Source organism: Salminus brasiliensis, chromosome 11 (assembly GCF_030463535.1).
Source record: "Salminus brasiliensis chromosome 11, fSalBra1.hap2, whole genome shotgun sequence".
NCBI classification, from domain to species: Eukaryota; Metazoa; Chordata; class Actinopteri; order Characiformes; family Bryconidae; genus Salminus; species Salminus brasiliensis.
In genome coordinates this window covers 11,171,787-11,196,420 of record NC_132888.1, presented here as the reverse complement: position 1 = coordinate 11,196,420, position 24,634 = coordinate 11,171,787, and the positions used below count along the sequence as shown (strand labels likewise).

The following is a 24,634-nucleotide window of genomic DNA, read 5'->3' as shown; positions in this document are numbered from 1 at the left end:
AGATCTTGGGACAGCTGGAAAAAAGCTTATGCCCAAAGCCACTCTGCTTTTAAACAAACCAGAGTCCCACTTCTCTCCAAAAATGTCCTGGGAGTCTCCTTCCAAAAGTTCCATCCCACAAAATGTGAACACACAGTGAGCAGCTGCAGTTTACAGGCCTGACTAGTTCTGTTTTGGAAAAATCTATTGACATCAATGAAGCCGTTTTCCGCCCCAGCGTAGCCATGAATGACAAGGTGACTTTTTGCTGGAGGGCCCATTGATTTTAATGAGATGCTGGGAGTACATCAAATCGAATCCAGCTCAACAGGTGACTGATTTAGCCCAACAGTTCATGTGGAGTAAACAATTCCACGTATTTCATCAGGCTAACAAGTCAACAAACTGGTCTCTAGTCTTGCTCATGATAACATTTACATCTGCAGCAAGTGTACATACCACATTTTACTCATTCTCTAACAGATATGACTGGAAACCAGAAAAAAAAAAACCACACACAGACAAAGGAAATGTGTGTGGGACACTCAAGGACATGACCTACAAACAACCTTAAGATGTCACTAACCTTCTACAGCTTGACATACCATGATGACAAGCCACATCCTATTTCTAACATCAGAATACAGTGCTGGAACCACCACACCCACCCATTCCTAAAGTCCAGTGCAAGTCAGGCTAGTCCAAGGGTTGCAGAAGGCAGATAATCTCTGGAATGTTTCTTGTGCAACATGGGTCTGAAGAAGTTTAGCCTGACAGCTGCTCTCCATCCCACTGCCCTACGGCGTTCTGCGTTCTGGTGTCACTGACAGACCAGAGAAATGAATGGAGGCCAGTACCTGGGAAGTGACCTGGCAATGCCAGCGTCCACTGTGCCTGAAAATCATGCAAATCCATATTGTGGCACGTGTGCTTTGGACTATACTGGCCTATATATTCCAAGATCAACTGAAGACAGTTTTGAGGTTCAGCTTAACTACAGGAAAGAGCTAAAGACGAGTTTGAGAAGCTATTGAGGCAACGTGTGTGGTCATGAAGTTATGCTAACCACTTGGAGGTAAGGTCTCCAAAGCCAACCACAGACTGAAAGTGTCTTTAAGATCACCACAGCTTAAGTAAATGGTCACCTGAGAACAGGAAGGTCTTCTCCAGCTGCATTAGAGCTGACACATGGCAAATTACAGCCTCCTCCACCACTTAGAAACTTCACTGGACCTTCTGAATCAGCCCTAGTTACAAAAGTTGGTGTGAATTTACTCCAATACCGAGGATACGAGCTGAGCAAGCAGGACATAAGGGACTGGAGTGAACTTTAAACCTTGAGGAGTGAAGGTTCACGCTTACCTTAAAGCCACAAAGCCGAAGTCAGTCAGCCCTCAACTCCTCCTTTCTCCACAGCTGTGCTCAATCTTTGCCGGGGTGTCACTGTAACACCGCATTCATTCAACAGATGCGACACGAAAGGTGTGTTTAATCCCAAATTCGCTCACACACACACACACGCTCACACACGCTCACACACACACACACACTCCTCAGGCTGCCCTTTCTAGGCTTACGTCACTCCAAACGCTGTTTACGCGCAATCTCCACCAATGTAGCCAATACTGAACTCAGCAGCGCGCACAGCTCTCCAGCCGGTGTCCTTCCTTAGTCTCTCAGGCTTTACGGTCCAGACGAGTGTGGAGGTCACTCCCCGCGGTTAAAGCGAAGTCAGAAGCCGGTCATTGCTCCTAAATGAATGAGCAGGACTGAGGAATGAGCCATGCGCTGAGTCGAGTGTGGAGAAAATGTGAGACACGCGCTCCCCCACCCCACCCCTCCACCATACACCTACAGGAAGTTCACCCAACCAAGCTGAACCAGAGGGCTCTGACTCAGTCGGCTTACACCTCACTCACATTAGTTTGATTACAGAGTCTCTCATTTTTAAATGTCACTTTTTATGGCGTTAACCTGGAAATCTTAGCACCTTTATTACTGCGATGTTCACCCAGAAGCCTGTATGAAGGCACACCCATGTATGAAGGGCAGCCGACAAAGTCTCTAAGACATGAAATTAGGAAGATTTAACGTGACTGTGCGCTTTTCTGTTCTTCTCTCAGTAATTAATCGTCTTTGGTGTTTCTTGGAGCTCGTTCAGAACTACAGTGTATTGAGTGCTTGTGTTAGAAGGCTATGAGCTGCACTATAGCGTTACTGTAGCGCCCTCTGCTGACAGAAGGAAGGCAATTGCAGCTGTATTTTTTCTGACAGTAATAAGTGTACAATAATTTGACTGGACAGATAAACTATATGTCCAAATGTTTGAGGACACTCATCATAACGAATGCACACACAGCTTGTCTAGTCTCCTAGTCTCCATGGAGAAGTATAACCAACAGAATAGGACTCTCTGCAGCAGATAAACATGAACCTACTGGACCATGCCTGGGCCATGCCAGGTGTGGGCTAGAGGGGTATAAAGCCCTACAGCATTGAGCTGTGTAGGAGTGGCACTGAGGACTGAGGAATGATGCTGCTCCATCCAATACTTTTGGATGGGATGAGTTGGGGACGTGGAGATGAGGTGGGGTGGTGATCACCCTGCCAACATCCTGACCTAACCAATGGTCAAATCCTCACAGCAGTGCTTTAAAATCTCTGGACAGTAGAGACATTTACTCCGACAAAAGCAGGGTGAATTATGTTTTTAATACCCTTGATTTCAGAAGAAACATTGAATTAGCAGGTGTCCCACAACTTTGTCCTTGTAGTGTAAGTGATCTGGGAAAGCGATGTTTGTGTAAAATATCTAACATTTAAGTGATGTAGATAGTATATGTGTAATATCTGTATGTTCTTATAGCTTATATATTTTAATACTACTACTACCACTACTACTACTACTAATAATAATAATAATCATCATCATCATCATAAATGTGTTTGATTTATATTTGACACCAGGTCAAAAAGTGTATCTAATAACATGACACTTATAAATTAAAGTCACCAAAATGACTTAATTATAAAATATTTAATAATAATAATTTAATTTAATTTGGGGGAGTTCCTATTATTAAGTTTAAGTTATAATATACATCCAAATGTTTGTGGACACCCCTTCTAATGAATCCATTGCTGGCGCAGATGTGCAAATGCACACACACAGAGCAAAGAGAAGTACTGCCGATAGAATAGGATGCTCTGGTGCAGATAAAAATCAACCTGTTGGCACCATACCTAATGCCAGGCGTGGGCTAGAAGGGTATAAAGCCCCCAGTATTGAGCTGTAGTGCAGTGGAACTGTGTTCTCTGGAATGCTGGTTGGTGCTCCATCCAATAGCAGGGATGAGGTGGGGTGGTGATCATCCAACATCCTGACCTCACCAATGCTCTTGTCCCTGAATGCAATCAAATCCTCATAGCAGTGCTCCACATCTAGTAGAAAGCCTTTCCTGGACAGTAGAGACAGCCACTCCAAAAAAAAGCAGGATAAACTCCTTTTAATACCCTTCATTTCAGAAGAAACAATTAATAAGCAGGTGTCCCAATACTTTTGTCCATGTAGCATAGAACAGAATAGAATATTTTCATTGTCCAACAAAGACTGGAAAATGTGACTCACCGCTGATACAATGACTATCCTTTATAGTTCATATACGGTCCATAACACACATTGTACACACATTTAAGCCTCAGAGCCCGTACATAAATACAAGTCATGATTAACCAATTAACTGTTGGATATTTTGTTGACTAAATTCTGTCTAAATTAAGAAGAATGTGTAAAGATTATTTGCCGCTGCTCTAAACCACCAGCCAGAGAGGAGAGAATCTAACTCTTAAGAATGGCTGCACTGGATGGCTGACACCACACAGTACAGCTACTGTCTTCCTGTGCACAGACAACTGCCCTTGCCATTTAAAAGACTGGCAGCAAGCTGATTGTTAAATGCCAAACATATGTACTTGTTTTTTTTTTTATGTGACTTATTGTCAGAGTGGTACCAGTGTCAAGATAACAGATTTTACAGATGAAAGATTTTAACAGCATGACCAAATGACCTCTCTATCAAAGTGATTCAACCCAAAAGCAATTCGCTTCTGCAAAGCTGGCTTCAGATGCTTGACAGTCCCCACTGTAATGGATTGGAGCATGGTGGAGTGATTGATCCTGCCCCAAATCTCAACCTTCCACATTGCTCTGCTCTGGCATGGAATCAATAAGAGAGCGGCTTTAAGCAAATTTGCGTAGGACAGCTGAGCCGGGAGGAAAGGTTGTATCCTGTTGACAAGGCAGTGTTGGACCGACAGGCTCTACTTCAGGGTGTGTACCTGTCTCCTGTCACCGGTTAGGGTGGAAATGGGCATTATGGCTGTTGTTCCTGTCTTGATAACTTTTTTAATAATAGCTCAAAGCCTGCCTTCTCTTCTAGGCTCATGCCACACACACACACATCACACTGACAAGCATGCACACATACACACTTGCTCACTAACAGGGTGATGTGACCTAGGAAGAATGCCAGGAAATGTGTGCTGTTTAGACATTTCTGTGTTGTTTCCTTATCTCAGTTACATTCCAGTGGACAGTGGATGTTTATGTGATATAATACAACAAAACCAATCTCGATGCATGACTCCATTGACATTTGCCCACTTTTCTAAACAGTGCCGTGTTCAAATTTACACAATTTTGTCCTAACCCCAAACAGTGGATAAGCCCAAAGTTTGCATTAGTTTTGCACTGGCGCTACAAGGTTTATTATATTATATAAGCCCTGTAGCCCCGGGGCTAAACTTGGCTGACTGACATGCATCTGACTTTTCAGTGAAGTATTCCTGAAGCTACTTAATTTATAACTGCTACTTAACTTTATAACTGATGTGAGTGTAATAATGTATGTACTTACTTAAACTGTTTATAAGCTTTAAAAGCCCCATCTGCCTAACAGCCCCTTTATCCCAGTGTAAGGAATAACAAATCATACAAACAGTTGGAAATGTTTTTAGGCATTATTTATGGTATCACATAGACACACAGACACATTAACATGAATATTGGACCTATAAATTCACCCCTAACCATTAGGTGGCAGTGTTTCTCTAATATGTCACTCCAGAATCAGCTGTACATTACAATTACAAGCACACTTGCAGTGTTAGCTCGCACAGCACTACAACAGAAATCAACCTTCACATTTAACAAATCCATGGCAGTAAATGCAAACCCCGGGCGGTGGGCAGTCACCTCTGCACCAGGGGAGTGATTGGGAAACATCAGCAATGAATGATGAGGGAGGAGAAAGTGCTGTTCCTTCACTCCCCACCACCCTACTTCCTGCCAGTCCAGGGGATTGAACCAGGTGACCTTCCAGACCCAGGCCTGTGTTCTTAACCTTTAGGCCATGGCTGTCCTCATACATTGCCCCCAAATTCTGTTCCTCCTTTAAAAGATGCCTTCTTTTTTATATGAACACCTGGTAACATCTCTTTACTAATCATGTCCATATTTACAAAGATTTCCTTTTTTTATGATGAGAGCAGAGATCGAAAATATGCCACCGGTTCAAATCCCTATTATATTCCCTGTGAAAGCTGTTAAAGAAGACTAAATAATCTGGTAATAAAGATGTCCTTTTTTCACCCTTCACATTTGAGGCAGTCTAGACAGAAACAGCACTGAGACCTAATGACTGTGTTTCTTTTTCTAATTTATTTGGTGACTGCTTCCAAACAGTCTTTGGAGGGGCCCAAAAATGATGTTGTATAGTTATGAAAACAGAACTTCAGCAGAGAGCACATTTGCCTGTAATGAATGGGCTTAACCAAAACTGTCCTTTCCTCTGCAAAAGTAAGAGTAAGGCAAACGGTAACCTGAGCATCAAGTTTGCCTTAAACTCAGTGTTGCTCAGATTCTTTTCTTATAATTACATAAACAACTGGAAACCCACTTCACAGAATTCCTAATGCCAGCCTATCACAGCTCAAGGTATGTCTAGAGGTTTTATAGCAGTAGAAATATGTTTTAATAACAATCATCTTCTCTCTATTGTTATTGCTGTCTGCACCTGGTCAAACGTTTTTGGGAGCCAATTGTTAATGTATTAAAAATGGTCCTATAGCCAAAAGAGTGCTGAGTAAACAATGATTGGATTTAAGTGATATCCCAGGTGTCATTAAAGTATTTACCATTATGCTCACAGCATGGACAATTACAGTTTTCCTACTAAACATGTGCAAACACATGTTTATGGAAAGGTTTTCAGTAATCTAAGAAAAAGGATAGCTTAGGAATATGCCACAAATGAATGAACGCATAGACCGAAGACCATGGTTCATGGCTCTATGTTTACTTCTGGCCTGTAATACACTATTGCTTCAAAGGTATCATTTTGGTAATGTACTATAATGTAACATCATATTAAATGCAGGGTACCCTTTTTTCAGATGTTGCATTCAATATATAAAGTATTATGGCGACTATGGCATAAACAATGTTGCGATTGGAAAACAAGGCTTACATTATTAATTTTAGCATGAATGTTAATGTTTAAAACCTAATGGTATAACATCCTGCTGATTATTTGTAATGACATAAACTAGTATATTAGATCAATTTCTAATGTTTATCTGCCACAATACTGGATGTTTATTACTGAAAACATTGATTCCAAACTTTTGAATGTCTTTATTATAAATGCAGTATCTGCTTTCTGATTAGGAGTAAAATCCAGTGCCATAATCTTAACAAGCTAAAACACCATCTTGCAGTTCCACTACAGCTCAAAACAAATCATTAGACCTGCCCTTACCTTGGAGCAGCTGTGACAGTAGCTCTCTCCATTCTTCCCTGGAGACAGGATGATTTCCCCTGTTGGGACCAACTGAATCTTCAGCTCCATCATGATGGCCTATGTCTCCTCTGTTCTCCTCCTCCTCACTGACACTCTGGTCCTTATACACCACTGTCGTTCCAGTGAAAGCTACAGAGAGACACGGTGCAATAGTGTTACCTGCCACAGTCAGAGAGCTACTGCCAGCTTCCTCTGTTCGGCAGGAGAGAGATATGTGGGGATGTCCGGGCCTTCTCCCAAAGCCAGCCCCAATATAATTGATGTTCCTTCTTTGCCGCTCTGCTCTGGACGGCGAGGGTTTGCCGCCAGGGTTTCCTCCAAACTCCAGCATCCTGTCTTCGACATTCTCTGAGTAAACACCGGAGGAAGCCACTCTGCTTCCCCTTCATATACAACATTCACAAATTCCTTACATGATCTTGCCCTTCTTTAAGGAAAACCTTTTTTTCACAAGTAACCTTAGTTAAGTTAAGTCACTTCCAACACTTGGATCTACTGATTTTATGAAGAGAAGACATGGTAGCAGGATAAGGTGGCCATGAGCTTTCAAGTTTGATAGGCAGGCTTTGAATGTCTCCATCTCCGCTGACCCTCAACCTGACAGGCCTGTGACCGAGACATTCCTGTTTGTTCCTGAGCAGCAATCACACCCGAGTGATTAGACTCCTTTTCTTAAGCTCTTACAGATAACACAATGTGGTGCAAGGCCTACATAAAAATATAATACATAAAATTCATATAAATGAACGTAATGCAAATTAATATGCCTGGTTAATTAATATATGAGATTTCTGGTGATATGCAGGCACAATAACACAATTATCTCACAGCAACATTAAATTATTTGTTTCCCATTTCTTTCCCATTTTATCCCAATCATCAAAATAACATATTCTCACTGGTTATTGAATGATTACAATGATTTTGTGTTCATGTGTGTGGGGGTGTGGGTGTGTGTGTGGTACCGATTCTTGTCAGTAGTGGGTGTTCCATTAAAATATAGCACTGTTAAAAGAGGAAATGACACACACACATACACACACATCCTATGACCTGTGACACGGCTGAGACATTCATGATTTCTGGGTATCAACAGGAAACAGCAGTTTTGACGCCCCACAGTGCTGGTCCTGGCAGAGGCCTTGCCTAATGTCATTATGGGATTTAATAAAGGAAGAAAATTAGTAGTAGGCATTTTCATCTCATATGATCTTAGACAGTTCATTTTCTGCATCAAATATGTCAAATATGGCATATCCCACTGTTAAGCAATGACTAGCATATTTATCCAATAGCAATTAGCCCCACTCCTTTTCCCAGATTTTATAAGGAGTACATCACAAGGGGGTGTAGTTCAGGGCAGCCAATCAAACATAGCTGATTTACAAATGTCACACTGAAAGCATAGTAGTTTGTAATGGTCATAATAAATTATGGCTGACATATTTTAGTATTCTGATGTAGTGGGTAATTTTGGTACATACGTTTTATTTTATTTTACCTGAAATTACGCATTACACTTTAGTACTGCTGTTTGGTACATTTACCAAAAGGAAAGAAATGGAACAGATGTCCAGTACAGTTCCCTTGGCAGAGGCATGGCTAATGTCAGTAGGGGATTCGTTAAATTAAAAAAAGCAGGCATATAAAACATATGAAATTACTGCATCTTGATTAAGTGCATATAGATGAAACCCAAGTGACATATTAATATTTCCTTTACTGCTTTAGAAATAAATGACATTTTCAAATAGGCCTCTCTAGAAGAGAGACTTATTTGCTTAGCCTAGAACCCTGCTGCTGCATCCCTCAGGACAGAGCAGGGGGACAGTATAGCCTCAGTATAGTCACTAATGTGCAATGGTTTTAAAAGTTTCAGTTAATAAATGTTTTAAAATGAAAACTTTGTTTTGCTGCTGTTTTAAAACAAGTGTTTTGTTGCTGTTATTTTTAGATGATATGGTCCTGGGGGACACACTCCTTATAACTTCAACTTCAATTTCAATGGAGTGGATAAATTACTGCAAGCTAAATAAACAGATAAATGTAAATATGGGAATTCAAAATAACCTGGGGAGTTTCAAAATGCATTTGAGGTGCCAAGGAATGTATTAGTGCTGTCCAATCAAAACCATGTATCTGCATTTTTGTCTGTTTTTAGTTTTCTCCATGGTTTGAACACTGAACACTGTGAATAATTCTGGATGAATTAATAGAATAGGACCAATAGAAGCTATTTTACATAAGCTATAGCTATTTTACTATTTTACATTGACTTCCATTCAAAGTTAAGAACATTTTTGCCTTCTTCTATAAAGTCACTATTTTGGAGATGCATGTTTTTTTCAGAAACGGGGGCTGGGATTTTGGACATGGCCCATTTCAGCTTTGAGTTGGTTATGTGAGATTTTCATTCAAATAAAGACCCAACATTAATGTTTACAGACTACATCAAACTCTTTTGTTTTAACCCAGCAAGGAAAAGGCTGTTTTTCATGATATGGGCCCTTTAATAATGCTTGCCAAGAAACATAAATGCTCACCAATAAACAGGGAAGCTGAAATGCCATCTGCTGTGTATGACAAGTTACCCATCAAACAGAGACATCTTTGCAGGAAGAAGCGCAGTGAGTGTGCTTCCTGTCCTCTCCCTTCCATCTCTTTTTTTCCCCTCAAATGCCCACTCCGACAGCACACACAGATGACGGATCAGCCAGAACCCCTTTTTAACTGGTAAATTGACCTCCTGTAAGAACACACTATTAAGGGGTTAAAATAATGAAAACAAATCTGTCAAAATCCAACTAAAATGTAGATTATACAGCAAAAATCACAAGTTATAAGAACTAGTTAAAGTTTTAGAAATCCCTTATAAGGCTGCAATGAGTGGCCAGAGGTGGGATGTGGAGGAATGGCATCCTGTTTGGGAGAGCTGCCAGCTGGAGGGAAATCGAGAAGTGCAGTGGGGGGTGACAGGTGAAGGGCACTACACAGCTATGTGTAACGTTATGGCACAGTATTGACTACAAGGAGATGAGTGACTGAATAATTCTGAAACAGCAATGCCTATTTTTATCATAAAAAGGGGAAGTGCAGAGTTTTTTACTGCCATTCTGTTCCCACAACATCACTGAGTGTCCTACTCCGCTTCCTTTGCTGGCTTCAGTATGTTGCCCACAGGAAGACTCGCAGTAGCCTCTACTGGGAGCGATGATGAGTGTTGAATCTTCCATGATGGAAAACTTTGCTTAGCAACTTTAATTCAATAATAATAATAATAATAATAATAATAATGGTGTAGGGTGTGACTAGAAAGCTATATATATATATTTTTTGCCATTATGTATAGCCTGATCTCACTAAGACATTTAATTAAATTATATATACATATATACAGTATACATTATACAATCTTTAATACAACAAATTAAACCATCCAGCTATTTTGATCGTTAGCGGTACCCAGCTGGCAGATAAATAGGTGCTACGCTCACACGCTGGCTTGTTTACCGACAACGCCATCTGCTGGGCGTCTCAACAAATACATCTATTATTATTTTACATTTTCTGATTTCTGGTTTCTTAAATAAGTCTCATAAATATGCGAAACATTATCTAGAGAGGTTTGAGCGATCAGCTGAATTTTAAAGCTGGCTTTATAGATATTTTTGTATCTCATTTTAAATCAACTCTTTTATAAATATATATATTTTGTCAATAAAGTTGATATATATATTCGTTTTAAATAAGCATTGTTCCCAGAAACTAATGCAGTTATAACAAACATGTTTTACCTTTAATTAAATTGTATTTATAAACCTTTACCGGATCCAGACAAAATCTGTATTGTTTCCTCATCCGGTCTTCATCCGGGCCTTTGGCTTACGCAGGATTTAGTATTCTGACGTAGGAGGTCGTCCCTTGCTCGCAGTTCAGAGTCGGAAACATCGCACGTAACGTTGGTGAATCGCGTGTTTTACGCACAACGTGTGGTGTCGTTTCGCTAAGCGCCATTCTGCAGGAAACTCCGGAGAAACGCTGGGTTCAAGCTAAGTAAGACGAGTTTATGCTGTGTTAAATAATTGCGTTCGTTTTATTTAGCTTTTATAAGCATATATGTTGCAAATCTGTGCTGGTTGGCATGTTGTGTAATTTGTGAGCAAGCTGTAGCTTGTATCTAGCTAGCTAGCTAGCTAGCCTCAGCTCGTGCATTGTTAGCTAGCTAGCTACGTATCGTGCTGCAGTGATGTTAGCTAGCTTGTTAGCTTTGCCCAGTTTCACACAGTCAGACGACGCGGGATTTGGCTTTAGCTTCAGTTTAGTTTAGTTTTAGTGGTCTAATCTTGATTTTTGTAAGAATGTGGGGTAAATAAACACCACGGCTCATTACGTGTGTGTTGATGGCCCGGATTTAGCTAGCTGGCTAGCTGGCTAGCTATCCAGAGCTGTGGCTAGCGTGGCTAACGCTAGAGTAAGCGTTAAAGCCAGAGCCAGCTTGATGCCTTAAAGCCCACAACATTTGCTTTCTGTTTTTCGACAGATACTGAAACATGTTAACCTGTTTGTTTTTGTGATTTGTGTGTTTGTCGGTTCTAGCTAATGGTTCAAGTTTATCTAGCTAACGCTAGCTAGCATCCCACAGTAGCTACTACTATCTACCATTCAGACGCAATGCGGCTTAAAGCGCTTTACAAATATGCAGAAATGCACATTATATAGCTATCTACACACTTTAGCTAAGTATTTTAACTCTTCCTAACTTTTCTAAGACTATTTCAATTATTAAATTACAAATAAAAAAGGCTCCAATATGATTTTGATGGATTCAAATATGTAGTTGGCTTAAAATAAAAGTAGGGTTGCATGATATTTGGGGGAAAACTGATATTGCACCTTTTTTTTACATATATATTGTGGTTAAAATAAAAGTGGGAAAAGTTTCACCGTAAGTCAGTTTTCCAGCATGTTATAATGCTGTTGATGTGCTCTGTGTATCTGAGATTGGAGTAAAATAAATAATGTTGGGCAGATGTAATCAGCCTAATCAGTAGATATGGAAAATGAGAAGTGTGAAATTTCCTTTTGCCTATTGTACATCTTGTGATGTGATTATTGTGCATGGAGGATGCTAGGATGATGCTGGAACAATATATTGTGCAGCCCTAAGTGAAAGTCAATAAAGGTTTTCTCTATCTCCTGTGAAGTGTCATTCCAGCAAATAATTAAAAGTATCAGTAAATAGTATAAGCAAATCAAGTATATTTGGTCCAGAGATTGTTTAATTCTTTATAAACCAAAAACAGGATTTTATAATGTGACATTTGACACACAAGAACCCAGTGCAGTGATTTTAGGACAGGTGTTGTGTAAGAGCTCTGACAGGCCAAATCTACTATATATTTATTTCAGAATGCTGCTTTTGGACCTAAGTGTCTGTCCTTCTGTCTGTCTCCAACAGTAGACGCTGCCATGGCAGCTACGTTCCCCTACAGAGGTGTCCCTGCGGGGATGCCCCCAGGTATTCCTCCTCCTGCTCCGGTGCCAGACTACATGTCTGAGGAGAAGCTTCAAGAAAAAGGTGAGGATACCTGACAACAGTTACGTGCACTTTTTATATTGCTGCGTTTTCAGAATTCTTATTAACTTTGGTCTGTTTTTAATTCCAGCCCGGAAATGGCAGCAGCTGCAGGCAAAACGCTACTCAGAGAAGAGGAAATTTGGTTTTGTTGATGCTCAGAAAGAGGACATGCCACCTGAGCATGTTCGCAAAATTATCAGGGACCATGGAGATATGACCAACAGGAAGTTTCGGCATGACAAACGAGTCTACCTTGGGTAAATGAAGAGTCTTGTGCGCATTTATTCCCCCCCAAAACATTTGTTTGCCCAGAAATGCTGAGATTGCAAACAGTAGTGTGTAGTACTATATTAGACAATGACTTAAATGTGTAATACTTTGTTTCTTTTTTGTAATACACATAAATGGCTTATTGTTCCTTGTGTCTAGGGCTCTGAAATACATGCCTCATGCAGTCCTGAAGCTGCTCGAAAATATGCCCATGCCCTGGGAGCAGATCAGAGATGTGCCAGTGCTGTACCACATTACAGGAGCAATTTCCTTTGTTAATGAAATTCCTTGGGTCATTGAGCCAGTATACATTGCACAGTGGGGGTGAGTGGTTTTCTCTTCTAAACAAACTCTTATCCTATATCGGTTAATATTGTCCTTTTATTAGAGATGTTAAGCAGCTTGAATTCTGTTAATCACTGGCCATTCTTTTTGTCTATAGTACTATGTGGATCATGATGCGTCGTGAGAAGAGAGACAGAAGGCACTTCAAGCGTATGCGTTTCCCTCCCTTCGATGATGAGGAGCCGCCACTGGACTATGCAGATAACATTCTGGATGTGGAGCCCCTGGAAGCCATTCAGATGGAGCTGGACCCTGAGGAGGACAGTTCTGTGGCAGAATGGTTTTATGAGCATCAGCCACTTAAGGATACAACCAAGTGAGTATTTGGCAATAAAGCAAATAATTTCAGCCCTTGTGCTTTCTCGTCTACATGATTGTGTTTGAATTTCACAGGTATGTCAATGGGACTACGTACAGGCGTTGGCAATTCACTTTGCCAATGATGTCCACACTCTATCGATTGGCCAATCAGCTGATGACTGACTTGGTGGATAGAAACTACTTCTATTTGTTTGACCTGAAGGCCTTCTTCACTTCAAAGGCCCTAAACATGGCCATTCCTGGAGGACCCAAATTTGAACCCCTGGTCAGAGACATCAATCTCCAGTATGTGAAATCACATTCTTTTTCAGTGCAGTGTATTAGAGAATTGAGTCCCATCTCCTTCAAAATCATCTAAAACTTGATCTAAGTTTACCAACTTCTGTTACAGGGATGAAGACTGGAATGAGTTCAACGACATTAACAAGATCATCATCCGACAGCCCATTAGGACAGAGTACAAGATTGCTTTCCCGTACTTGTACAACAATCTTCCACATCATGTCCACCTCACTTGGTAAAAAAAAAAAAAATCTTTAAAAACTTTTCTTATACACATTATGCAAAATATTTGCCACTAACGCACATGTTTACACAGGTACCACACTCCTAATGTGGTCTTCATCAAGACTGAGGATCCTGATCTGCCTGCTTTCTACTTTGATCCTCTGATCAATCCCATCTCTCACAGGCATTCAGTAAAGGTAAGGACAGTTAAATAGATTTTCATTTATTGTAGTGTTATCTTTGTCTCCATTTAGACAGGAGAGTGATGGTTGATTATTCGATTTATAGTTTTCCAAAACCAAAGTCTTGTTAAGAATGGTTACATGCTGTTTATTTTAAAGAAAATAAAAAACACCTTAATAGACATCAGCGATAATTAAAAGCTTCACTGTTTCTCTAATGTTTACAACAATAATGTATTTTTATTTATTTAAAAAAAAAAATCTTCTCAGAGCCAAGAACCACTGCCTGATGATGATGAGGAGTTTGAACTTCCTGAGTATGTGGAGCCTTTCCTCAAGGAGACGCCTCTTTATACTGACAACACAGCCAATGGAATTGCCCTCCTCTGGGCCCCACGGCCGTTCAACCTGCGTTCTGGAAGAACCCGTCGTGCCATTGATGTTCCTCTCATCAAAAATTGGTGAGCGCTGAACTACAAAAGAAGTGGCTTGCTTTAATGTTTTTCTTGGATTTTATGTGAAATGCAATAGCTTCTTCTAAATGTAGTGTCAATTGTCATATCTTTACAGGTACAGGGAGCACTGCCCTGCAGGGCAGCCTGTGAAAGTACGTGTATCTTACCAGAAGCTCCTGAAGTACTATGTTCTCAATGCTCTGAAACATAGACCACCTAAAGCACAGAAGAAGAGGTTAGTCATTATAGTAATTGAGTCTTGTGTATTTCTGCAAACAATAGTTTTTGGTCTGAAGTTTAGACGTTTTTTCCATTAATGTTTTTTCTTTTGGCATCCCACAGGTATCTTTTCCGTTCCTTCAAGGCCACAAAGTTCTTCCAGTCTACAAAGCTAGACTGGGTAGAGGTGGGCCTTCAGGTGTGTCGACAGGGTTACAACATGCTCAACCTGTTGATTCACAGAAAAAACCTCAACTACTTGCACTTGGACTACAATTTCAACTTGAAGCCTGTCAAAACCCTCACCACAAAGGTAATTAATTTACAGATGCAGAAGCAGGAATATTAGATTTAAAACAAAATCAGTATTATCTGCATTGATCTCTTTGTTCATGTTAATGTTTTACTTTCTTAGGAGCGTAAGAAGTCTCGATTCGGAAATGCGTTCCACTTGTGCCGTGAGGTTCTCCGTCTGAGCAAATTAGTAGTGGACAGCCATGTGCAGTACAGACTGGGAAATGTTGATGCATTCCAAGTATGTATTTAATTTACAACATAAAGCAATGCAACATTGCTAAATCAAATGTATTATTTGAATGTTATGGAATATTGTGTAATGTCATTTGTGTAAAGTTTTTGTTTCTCTGTGTGTAGTTGGCAGATGGGCTGCAGTACATTTTTGCCCATGTGGGTCAGCTCACTGGCATGTATCGCTACAAGTACAAGCTCATGAGGCAGATCAGGATGTGCAAAGACTTGAAACATCTCATCTACTACCGCTTCAACACAGTTAGTGCAATGTTATGTCTTCAGCTCATTGAATATTGAGATAATGGAATAGTAATTATGGAATGGATAATGGAATGGAATAATACTTAAGTATTAAGTATAACCTTATTTTTTTCAGGGTCCTGTTGGGAAGGGTCCAGGTTGTGGGTTCTGGGCTCCAGGTTGGAGAGTGTGGCTCTTCTTTATGAGGGGCATTACTCCTCTTCTGGAGAGATGGCTTGGCAACCTTCTGGCCAGGCAGTTTGAAGGTAAATCACTGACCATGTCCATTGTTTTGCTGGTTTTGAATATTGCAGCGTGTGTAAAGGAATTTGGGTAGTAATGTTGGGTTGTGTCTTTAAGGTCGTCATTCCAAGGGAGTTGCAAAGACTGTGACTAAGCAGCGTGTGGAGTCTCACTTTGATCTGGAGCTGAGAGCAGCTGTGATGCATGACATCCTGGACATGATGCCAGAAGGCATCAAACAGAACAAGGCAAGGACCATCCTGCAGCACCTCAGCGAGTCTTGGAGATGCTGGAAAGCTAACATTCCCTGGAAGGTACTTGACTTCTAATCTTAAGATCATAAACACATCTTTTATATGTTTAACTTCTCTGTCTGAAGACACTTTCAGGAATGGATATATTTACAGTGTCTCCTCATTAACTTTGCAGGTCCCAGGGCTTCCCACCCCTATTGAGAACATGATCTTGCGCTATGTGAAGGCCAAAGCTGATTGGTGGACTAACACAGCCCATTACAACAGGGAGCGAATTAGGCGAGGTGCTACCGTGGACAAGACTGTCTGCAAGAAAAATCTTGGCCGCCTCACACGACTGTACCTGAAGGCTGAGCAGGAGAGACAGCACAACTACTTGAAGGTATAGGTCAACATGTGCTACTTCACTTCAATAATGTGGGATGTGGAATTTGCTCACAGAAATGTAAGGATGGCACCATGAGCATTATGTCTAAATTGGTCTTTCTCAGGATGGTCCGTACATCACGGCAGAAGAGGCAGTGGCCATCTACACCACTACTGTGCATTGGCTGGAGAGCCGGCGCTTCTCTCCAATTCCCTTCCCTCCTCTCTCCTACAAACACGACACCAAGCTTCTCATCCTGGCTCTAGAGAGACTCAAAGAAGCCTACAGGTTAGTGTAGATACCTCAGACATTTGGTGCACTACTGAACTTGGCAAACTCATTTTGTTTATCTGCCTGATTTTAATTTGATGATTTTTTTTTTGTTTGTTTATCTTAGTGTGAAATCGAGGTTGAATCAGTCTCAGCGTGAGGAGTTGGGTCTGATTGAGCAGGCTTATGACAACCCTCATGAGGCTCTGTCCAGAATCAAGCGTCACCTCCTCACCCAGAGAGCTTTCAAAGAGGTAAACACAAACACTTGTATGCAAACCAGTTCACTGTGATTGCATCTATCTTCTCAAACAATCTTAGCCCTACCATAAATGTCTCAGCCAGTCCTGTTTGTAATCTGTCCAGGTGGGCATTGAGTTCATGGACCTTTACAGTCATTTGGTACCTGTGTACGATGTGGAGCCTCTGGAGAAGATCACTGATGCTTACCTGGATCAGTATTTGTGGTATGAGGCTGACAAGCGCCGGCTTTTCCCGCCTTGGATCAAACCAGCTGACACAGAGCCACCTCCACTTTTGGTTTACAAATGGTGCCAAGGTAAAAGATACTAATGCAGAATAATGTGGTGTTTGGAATAATCAGTGTCTTATGCTGCTTATTTGATAATATGTTTGGTTGGCCTTTTAAATGATTCTCATTGTCTCTTCCAGGAATCAACAATCTTCAGGATGTGTGGGAAACGACAGAGGGAGAATGCAATGTCATGCTGGAGTCACGCTATGAGAAAATGTATGAAAAGATTGACTTGACGTTGCTCAACAGGCTGCTCCGTCTCATTGTTGACCACAACATTGCTGATTATATGACTGCCAAGAACAACGTAGTCATCAATTACAAGGTTGGTTATCTGCAGTCATTATAAATAATTTACATTCAGTTCATCTTGTTTTGCAATAACTGCTGCTTGTGTAGACACAATGGTGACATTGTCTGTATGTACCAGCCACCCTGTTTGAGGAGTTCCTTGTTGTTTTACTCTAGGACATGAACCATACCAACTCGTATGGCATCATTCGTGGCCTGCAGTTCGCTTCCTTCATTGTCCAGTACTATGGGCTGGTGATGGACCTTCTTGTTCTGGGTCTTCATCGTGCCAGTGAGATGGCAGGACCTCCCCAGATGCCTAACGACTTCCTCAGCTTCCAGGACAGTGCTACAGAGGCTGCACATCCTATTCGCCTGTACTGCAGATACATTGACCGCATCCACATGTTCTTCCGGTCAGTATTGCAGACAGTTTTGGACATTGTGTTTTGTTTAATTATTTAATGTAAGAATTCATAGAAAGAAATTGTACATGAATTAATTTAATCCCCCCCCACAGGTTTTCTGCTGATGAGGCCAGGGATCTGATTCAGCGGTATCTCACTGAGCATCCAGATCCCAACAATGAGAACATTGTGGGCTACAACAATAAGAAGTGCTGGCCTAGAGATGCCAGGATGAGGCTAATGAAGCATGATGTAAACCTGTGAGTTCTGCCAAAACAACCAACTTTTCTAATATACCCTAATCCATCCAATTACCTCTGTATATTAATGTGTCTATTAATTAATTTGTACTGACCTTTCATTTTCCTTTGACTTGTTAAGGGGTCGTGCTGTGTTCTGGGACATTAAGAATCGTCTTCCCCGCTCTGTGACCACAGTGCAATGGGAGAACAGCTTTGTTTCAGTCTACAGCAAAGACAACCCCAACCTGCTCTTCAACATGTGTGGCTTTGAGTGTCGTATTCTGCCAAAGTGCCGCACCAGTTATGAAGAGTTCACCCACAAGGATGGTGTGTGGAACCTGCAGAATGAGGTCAGTAAACTTGACAGACCAGCTAATGTGTTTAAATGGCTGTTCAAAGCATTTGAGTTTTCAGTCAGGTTCGGTTTTCTGACTAGTGTTTGCTTTTATTTAAAGGTGACCAAGGAAAGGACAGCTCAGTGCTTCTTGCGAGTGGATGATGAATCCATGCAGAGGTTCCATAACAGAGTGCGACAGATTCTTATGGCTTCTGGATCTACCACTTTCACCAAGGTACAATACACACTTTATCAAGAGAAAAATGTGTTTACTTTCAGTAACCAACAGTTACTGAAATGAATGTGGTTTAGATGTTTTCCCTGGTTTACTTTTTATTCTCTCCCTTTCAGATTGTAAACAAATGGAACACCGCTTTGATTGGTCTGATGACCTACTTCCGTGAGGCTGTGGTTAACACTCAGGAGCTGCTTGACCTTCTAGTGAAGTGCGAGAATAAGATCCAGACACGTATCAAGATTGGTCTGAACTCCAAAATGCCTAGCCGTTTCCCCCCTGTGGTCTTCTACACCCCTAAGGAGCTGGGGGGTCTGGGCATGTTGTCCATGGGCCATGTGCTCATCCCACAGTCTGACCTGAGGTGGGCCATTTATTATGCGTACAGCTAAGTCTTAATGGGAACGTTTTGCCCAACAAGGTCAATAAATCTGTAATTAAAGAGTGAACATTTGTATTAAAATGGGTATGTTGTGCATCCTCAGATGGTCCAAACAGACAGATGTAGGCATCACTCATTTCCGCTCTGGTATGAGTCATGAGGAGGATCAGCTGATTCCTAATCTTTACCGTTACATTCAGCCTTGGGAGAGTGAGTTTATTGACTCTCAGAGAGTCTGGGCTGAATATGCCCTGAAGAGGCAGGAGGCCATTGCCCAGAACAGGTACAGTGTCCTCAGAAGGCTCAATGTAGATGCTTCTTAGATGCATTTGCTTTCAATGTGGTTTTTTTAAAAATAAAATGCTTTGCTGTTTTATTGTTTTACAGACGCTTGACTCTTGAGGATTTGGAGGATTCATGGGACAGAGGTATTCCTCGTATCAACACCCTCTTCCAGAAAGATCGGCATACACTGGCCTATGACAAGGGCTGGAGAGTCAGAACAGATTTCAAACAGTACCAGGTTAGGACAAGTCTTTCAAGCCATACTGGTCTTTTATTTGATGAGGTTTCTTTAGAGTGCTGGAAATCCTTAAGACTCAAATATATTGGTGTTTCCTCAGGTGCTGAAGCAAAATCCCTTCTGGTGGACTCACCAGAGACATGACGGAAAACTGTGGAATCTGAACAATTATCGCACAGACATGATCCAGGCTTTGGGAGGAGTGGAGGGAATTTTGGAGCACACCCTCTTCAAGGGCACTTACTTTCCCACATGGGAAGGTCTCTTCTGGTGGGTTTTTTTCTGACGTTTTCAGACATTTGGTATTTTTTTTGGCTTGTTTAGCCTGACCGATCCTCTGCAAGTAACTTGTTAACCTCTCAATTTCTCTCCACAGGGAAAAAGCCAGTGGTTTTGAGGAGTCCATGAAATGGAAGAAGCTGACCAATGCTCAGAGATCTGGTCTGAATCAGATCCCAAATCGACGATTCACTCTTTGGTGGTCTCCCACCATCAACAGAGCTAATGTATGCATTCAGTTTTACTGTTCCTGACACTTCTCTCCCTCCCCCAACCATACTATTGCTCCTGCTAACAGTCTCCTGTCTTGCACTTCAGGTATACGTGGGTTTCCAAGTGCAGTTGGATCTCACTGGAATCTTCATGCATGGCAAAATTCCAACACTCAAGATCTCCTTGATTCAGATCTTCAGGGCTCACTTGTGGCAGAAGATTCATGAGAGCATTGTTATGGATCTTTGTCAGGTGAAAATGTTTTACTGTGCCTATGAGAGAACCTACAGTCTCTCAGAACTTTTACAAAACTGAAAACGTCTGACCCTGTATGTAACTTTGTACCTTGCACAAGTGCTTTACTGTGTAAACGTGTTGTGTACAGGTGTTTGACCAAGAGTTGGATGCTCTGGAGATTGAGACTGTCCAGAAGGAAACCATCCATCCTAGGAAGTCTTACAAAATGAATTCCTCCTGTGCAGACATTTTGCTGTTTGCCTCCTACAAATGGAATGTCTCACGACCATCGTTGCTTGCTGACTCCAAGTATGTCCTAAGACCTGCTGACTACCTGCTAAGTTTCTTTTAAGATTCTGTTGCAATAAGTGTTCCTAATTTTGGCTTTTTTGCTACAGGGATGTGATGGACAGCACCACCACTCAGAAGTACTGGATTGACATTCAGCTCAGATGGGGAGATTATGACTCCCATGATATTGAGAGATATGCCAGAGCCAAGTTCCTGGACTACACCACAGATAACATGAGTATCTACCCATCCCCCACTGGTGTGCTGATTGCCATTGATCTGGCGTACAATCTGCACAGGTTAGTCTTCCCTTTGCACCCTGCACAAAAAGGCTGTGATGGTCAGCGTGCTTTAACCTTGTAAAATTATTAGTGTTTTGTAATTTTTACATACACAAGCCTGAAATTTATCCTGATGTATCATCTCTGCAGTGCCTATGGAAACTGGTTCCCTGGCAGCAAGCCTCTGATCCAGCAGGCCATGGCTAAGATCATGAAGGCCAATCCTGCCCTGTATGTGTTGAGGGAGCGCATCCGCAAGGGTCTGCAACTCTACTCCTCTGAGCCTACTGAGCCTTACCTGTCCTCCCAGAACTATGGAGAGCTCTTCTCCAACCAGATCATCTGGTTTGTGGATGACACTAATGTGTACCGTGTCACCATCCACAAGGCAAGTTTAGCATCTTCTGAACCTTTCCCAGGGGGTTACTTTGGTCTGTGTCTAAATGAGGTATAATTTTTGGATATGTTCATTAAAACCATACATTGTGTTCCCATCACAGACCTTTGAGGGCAACTTGACCACGAAACCAATCAATGGAGCCATTTTCATCTTTAATCCAAGAACTGGACAGCTTTTCCTTAAGATCATTCACACTTCAGTGTGGGCTGGACAGAAGCGTCTGGGACAGGCAAGAAACCCCTTCTCCCACGTTTCTTAGTCAATTCTTGCTTGTCTGAAATATAGTCAGAAATCTAACTTGGTCTTTTCTTGCCTAATAGCTGGCCAAATGGAAGACTGCTGAAGAAGTGGCTGCTCTTATTCGATCACTGCCTGTTGAAGAGCAGCCCAAGCAGATCATTGTCACCAGAAAGGGCATGTTGGATCCTCTTGAGGTAAGCTCCCCCTTCAAGCCCTTTTTCCTGATTTCAGTATTTTATGTAATGTCATCAAATTAAATTGAGTTTTCGCTTTCTCTAGGTGCACTTGTTGGATTTCCCCAACATTGTGATCAAGGGTTCTGAGCTACAGCTGCCCTTCCAGGCCTGTCTGAAGGTGGAGAAGTTTGGAGATCTCATTTTGAAGGCCACTGAGCCTCAGATGGTCCTGTTCAATCTGTATGATGACTGGCTGAAGACGATCTCCTCTTACACTGTAAGTTTCTTTACTACTTTTTTTTTTTTTTTTTTTTTTGTGTGTGTGTTTTTTTTTTTTTTTTAAATTTTTTTTATTTTTATTTCCTACCTGGTTAAGAGCGAGATCTAATGTGTCTATTGCTCTGTTTAAAATTCCTCTTTCTTACTTGCTTAGGCTTTCTCACGTCTGATCTTGATCCTGAGAGCCTTGCATGTGAACAATGACCGTGCAAAGGTGATCTTGAAGCCAGACAAAACCACCATCACTGAGCCACACCATATCTGGCCCACTCTAACTGATGAGGAGTGGATCAAGGTTGAGGTGCAGCTCAAAGATCTCATTCTGGCTGACTATGGCAAGAAGAACAAGTGAGTAGGCTAGCTGAGCCGTTTTAATAAGTTCTTTGGTGGAAAATTAAACGAAATCCCTGAAGTATAAAGAATGAAAGTCTAAAATTCAATGAGTAGAAAATAATTTGTATTCTCCCTCTTTTAGCGTGAATGTGGCTTCTTTGACTCAGTCGGAGATCAGGGACATCATCCTGGGTATGGAGATCTCTGCTCCTTCCCAGCAGAGACAGCAGATTGCTGAGATAGAGAAGCAGACCAAAGAGCAGTCTCAGTTAACAGCCACCCAGACCCGCACTGTTAACAAGCATGGTGATGAGATCATCACTTCCACTACCAGCAATTACGAGACGCAAACCTTCTCCTCCAAGACTGAATGGAGAGTCAGGTAGGGCTGACTGCTATACATGTCCTGTACAATGTAAGTTATACTATACAGTGGCTGACCTTAAGCTGTATGTATACTGTTCCTTGATCTTATAGGGCCATCTCTGCTGCCAACTTGCACTTACGAACCAATCACATCTATGTGTCATCGGATGACATTAAAGAAACTGGATACACTTATATTCTTCCCAAGAATGTGCTGAAGAAGTTCATCTGCATCTCTGACTTGCGTGCTCAGGTGAGTCACATTGTTCTGTTTCATTGCTTTTTGTGGAGGATGTTTTTCTTTGGTTATTGATTTTATATTTATATTTTTCACTACTTTAATCTTTAGATTGCAGGCTATCTGTATGGCACTAGTCCTCCAGATAACCCACAAGTGAAGGAGATTCGCTGCATTGTGATGGTGCCGCAGTGGGGCACACACCAGACTGTTCACCTACCCAATCAACTGCCAGGGCATGAATATCTGAAGGTCTGCAAAGCCATAAATGTTCATCTACCACTTCAAACTTCTGATGCTCCTTATAACTGCACAGGTCTGTAGTTGCAAAGAACTGCTTGTTATAGCCGTTTTGTTTTTTTCTGTAGGAAATGGAGCCACTTGGCTGGATCCACACCCAGCCCAATGAGTCTCCTCAGCTTTCTCCTCAGGATGTCACCACACATGCCAAGGTCATGGCAGACAACCCATCCTGGGATGGAGAAAAAACGATCATTATCACCTGCAGGTACGTACATGAACAGCCTCAGCCTAACCTTTTATCCGCAGCTAAAGACATGACTAGTTATTTTTAAATCGTACTATGAGTTATTAAAATGTTCAAGCATCCACTAATGGATTTTTTTTTTTCTTCCCTCTTGTGTAGTTTTACCCCAGGGTCCTGTACTCTTACTGCTTACAAGCTAACTCCTAGTGGATATGAATGGGGCAGGCAGAATACTGACAAGGGCAACAACCCTAAGGGTTACTTGCCATCCCACTACGAGAGGGTGCAGATGCTGCTGTCTGATCGCTTCCTTGGCTTCTTCATGGTGCCTGGGCAGGTCTCCTGGAACTACAACTTCATGGGTGAGTATAGCTTTTTCAGGCTGATGGTTCACATGCCATCTAAAGCCACTTTTTCTGGACTTTTTCCATGTTTAATGCTTAAAATCTCTTTTCGTGACAGGTGTCCGTCATGACCCCAACATGAAGTATGACCTGCAGCTGTCCAACCCTAAAGAGTTCTACCACGAGGTTCACCGGCCCTCTCACTTCCTCAACTTTGCTTCTCTGCAAGAGGGTGAGATCTACAACGCGGACCGCGAGGACATGTATGCTTAGCACCCCGGACTGCTGCTGTTGATATTCAACAAGCACCTAAGAGGCTTAAGCTGGCAAAGCCACTGTGTGCGGTGTCCTTTTCAAGACTTTATCATGGAGTTAACGGTCTTGTCAGCTTGGAACCACCCGTTTTAAGATCGAAGATTGTAGAATCTTTGCTTTACCTTGAATTCTTTGTCATAATTTGTGCTAATGTGCTAATGCACATTCCTAAAATGGTATTTTTGTCACTGTAGTTACGAGTTAAAACTATGTGAAAGTTCTTAAGTCAATCAGTGCTCTTTTCCACGAACATTAAAATGCTTTCTTTTTTTATAAGTTGTGATAAGCCTGTACTGAGTAGCTATGTTGTGCTCTTTTTCTTGTACATGGTAATTTGGGTCGAAATAAAGAACAACACTTTATTTGACGTTTCTGGTGGATACACCTCATACTAAAAGCATCTTCAGTTACCTGATACAAGCTGGAAGCACCATTATAACTGAACCTAAAGCATTTCAAGCAAGTGAGTGGCCTGTATTTAAAAAAAAAAAAAAAAAAAAAAAGCACTGCATCCTGATTAGGCTGCATGTAGAGCAAAGCCAATTTGCCTCTGCTGTCTCATACTGTCTGTTACAGTAGACT

The 24,634-nt window shown here is 41.5% G+C and overlaps 2 protein-coding genes across 6 annotated transcripts in view; one reads left to right on the top strand and one right to left on the bottom strand.

Annotated features, from left to right (window-relative positions):
- myo1cb (myosin Ic, paralog b) overlaps positions 1-6,996 on the bottom strand; it is a 52,213-nt gene extending 45,217 nt beyond the window's left edge. For 2 of the 4 annotated variants that reach the window (XM_072691665.1, XM_072691666.1), the window contains exon 1: positions 6,798-6,996. In XM_072691665.1, the coding sequence (XP_072547766.1) occupies positions 6,798-6,890 (93 nt within the window). In that variant the 5' untranslated portion in view covers positions 6,891-6,996. Of the gene's footprint in view, positions 1-1,341; positions 1,813-6,797 lie in introns of those variants that run through there. The other 2 variants (XM_072691669.1, XM_072691668.1) reach the window with 2 other exon arrangements.
- A 3,803-nt stretch (positions 6,997-10,799) lies between these two features.
- Positions 10,800-24,414, top strand: prpf8 (pre-mRNA processing factor 8). Of its 2 annotated transcripts, none has more exons than XM_072691660.1 (43): positions 10,800-10,892; positions 12,298-12,417; positions 12,506-12,674; positions 12,847-13,011; positions 13,130-13,348; positions 13,426-13,638; positions 13,745-13,870; positions 13,952-14,057; positions 14,313-14,503; positions 14,613-14,732; positions 14,840-15,029; positions 15,132-15,251; positions 15,371-15,505; positions 15,624-15,753; positions 15,848-16,044; positions 16,160-16,366; positions 16,476-16,639; positions 16,749-16,875; positions 16,988-17,180; positions 17,294-17,481; positions 17,625-17,863; positions 17,968-18,114; positions 18,236-18,446; positions 18,552-18,668; positions 18,785-19,032; positions 19,154-19,333; positions 19,438-19,573; positions 19,674-19,843; positions 19,950-20,079; positions 20,171-20,317; positions 20,451-20,611; positions 20,701-20,892; positions 21,025-21,262; positions 21,375-21,503; positions 21,595-21,708; positions 21,794-21,967; positions 22,124-22,317; positions 22,445-22,684; positions 22,780-22,921; positions 23,018-23,158; positions 23,275-23,414; positions 23,553-23,755; positions 23,856-24,414. In XM_072691660.1, the coding sequence occupies exons 2-43, from the start codon at positions 12,309-12,311 to the stop codon at positions 24,008-24,010; spliced, it is 7,017 nt and encodes a 2,338-aa protein (XP_072547761.1). In that variant the 5' UTR covers positions 10,800-10,892; positions 12,298-12,308; the 3' UTR covers positions 24,011-24,414. The 2 variants fall into 2 exon arrangements, with proteins under 2 accessions (XP_072547761.1, XP_072547762.1); XM_072691661.1 differs by having other exon boundaries at positions 10,809-10,892; positions 12,301-12,417.
- Positions 24,415-24,634: the final 220 nt, after the last annotated feature.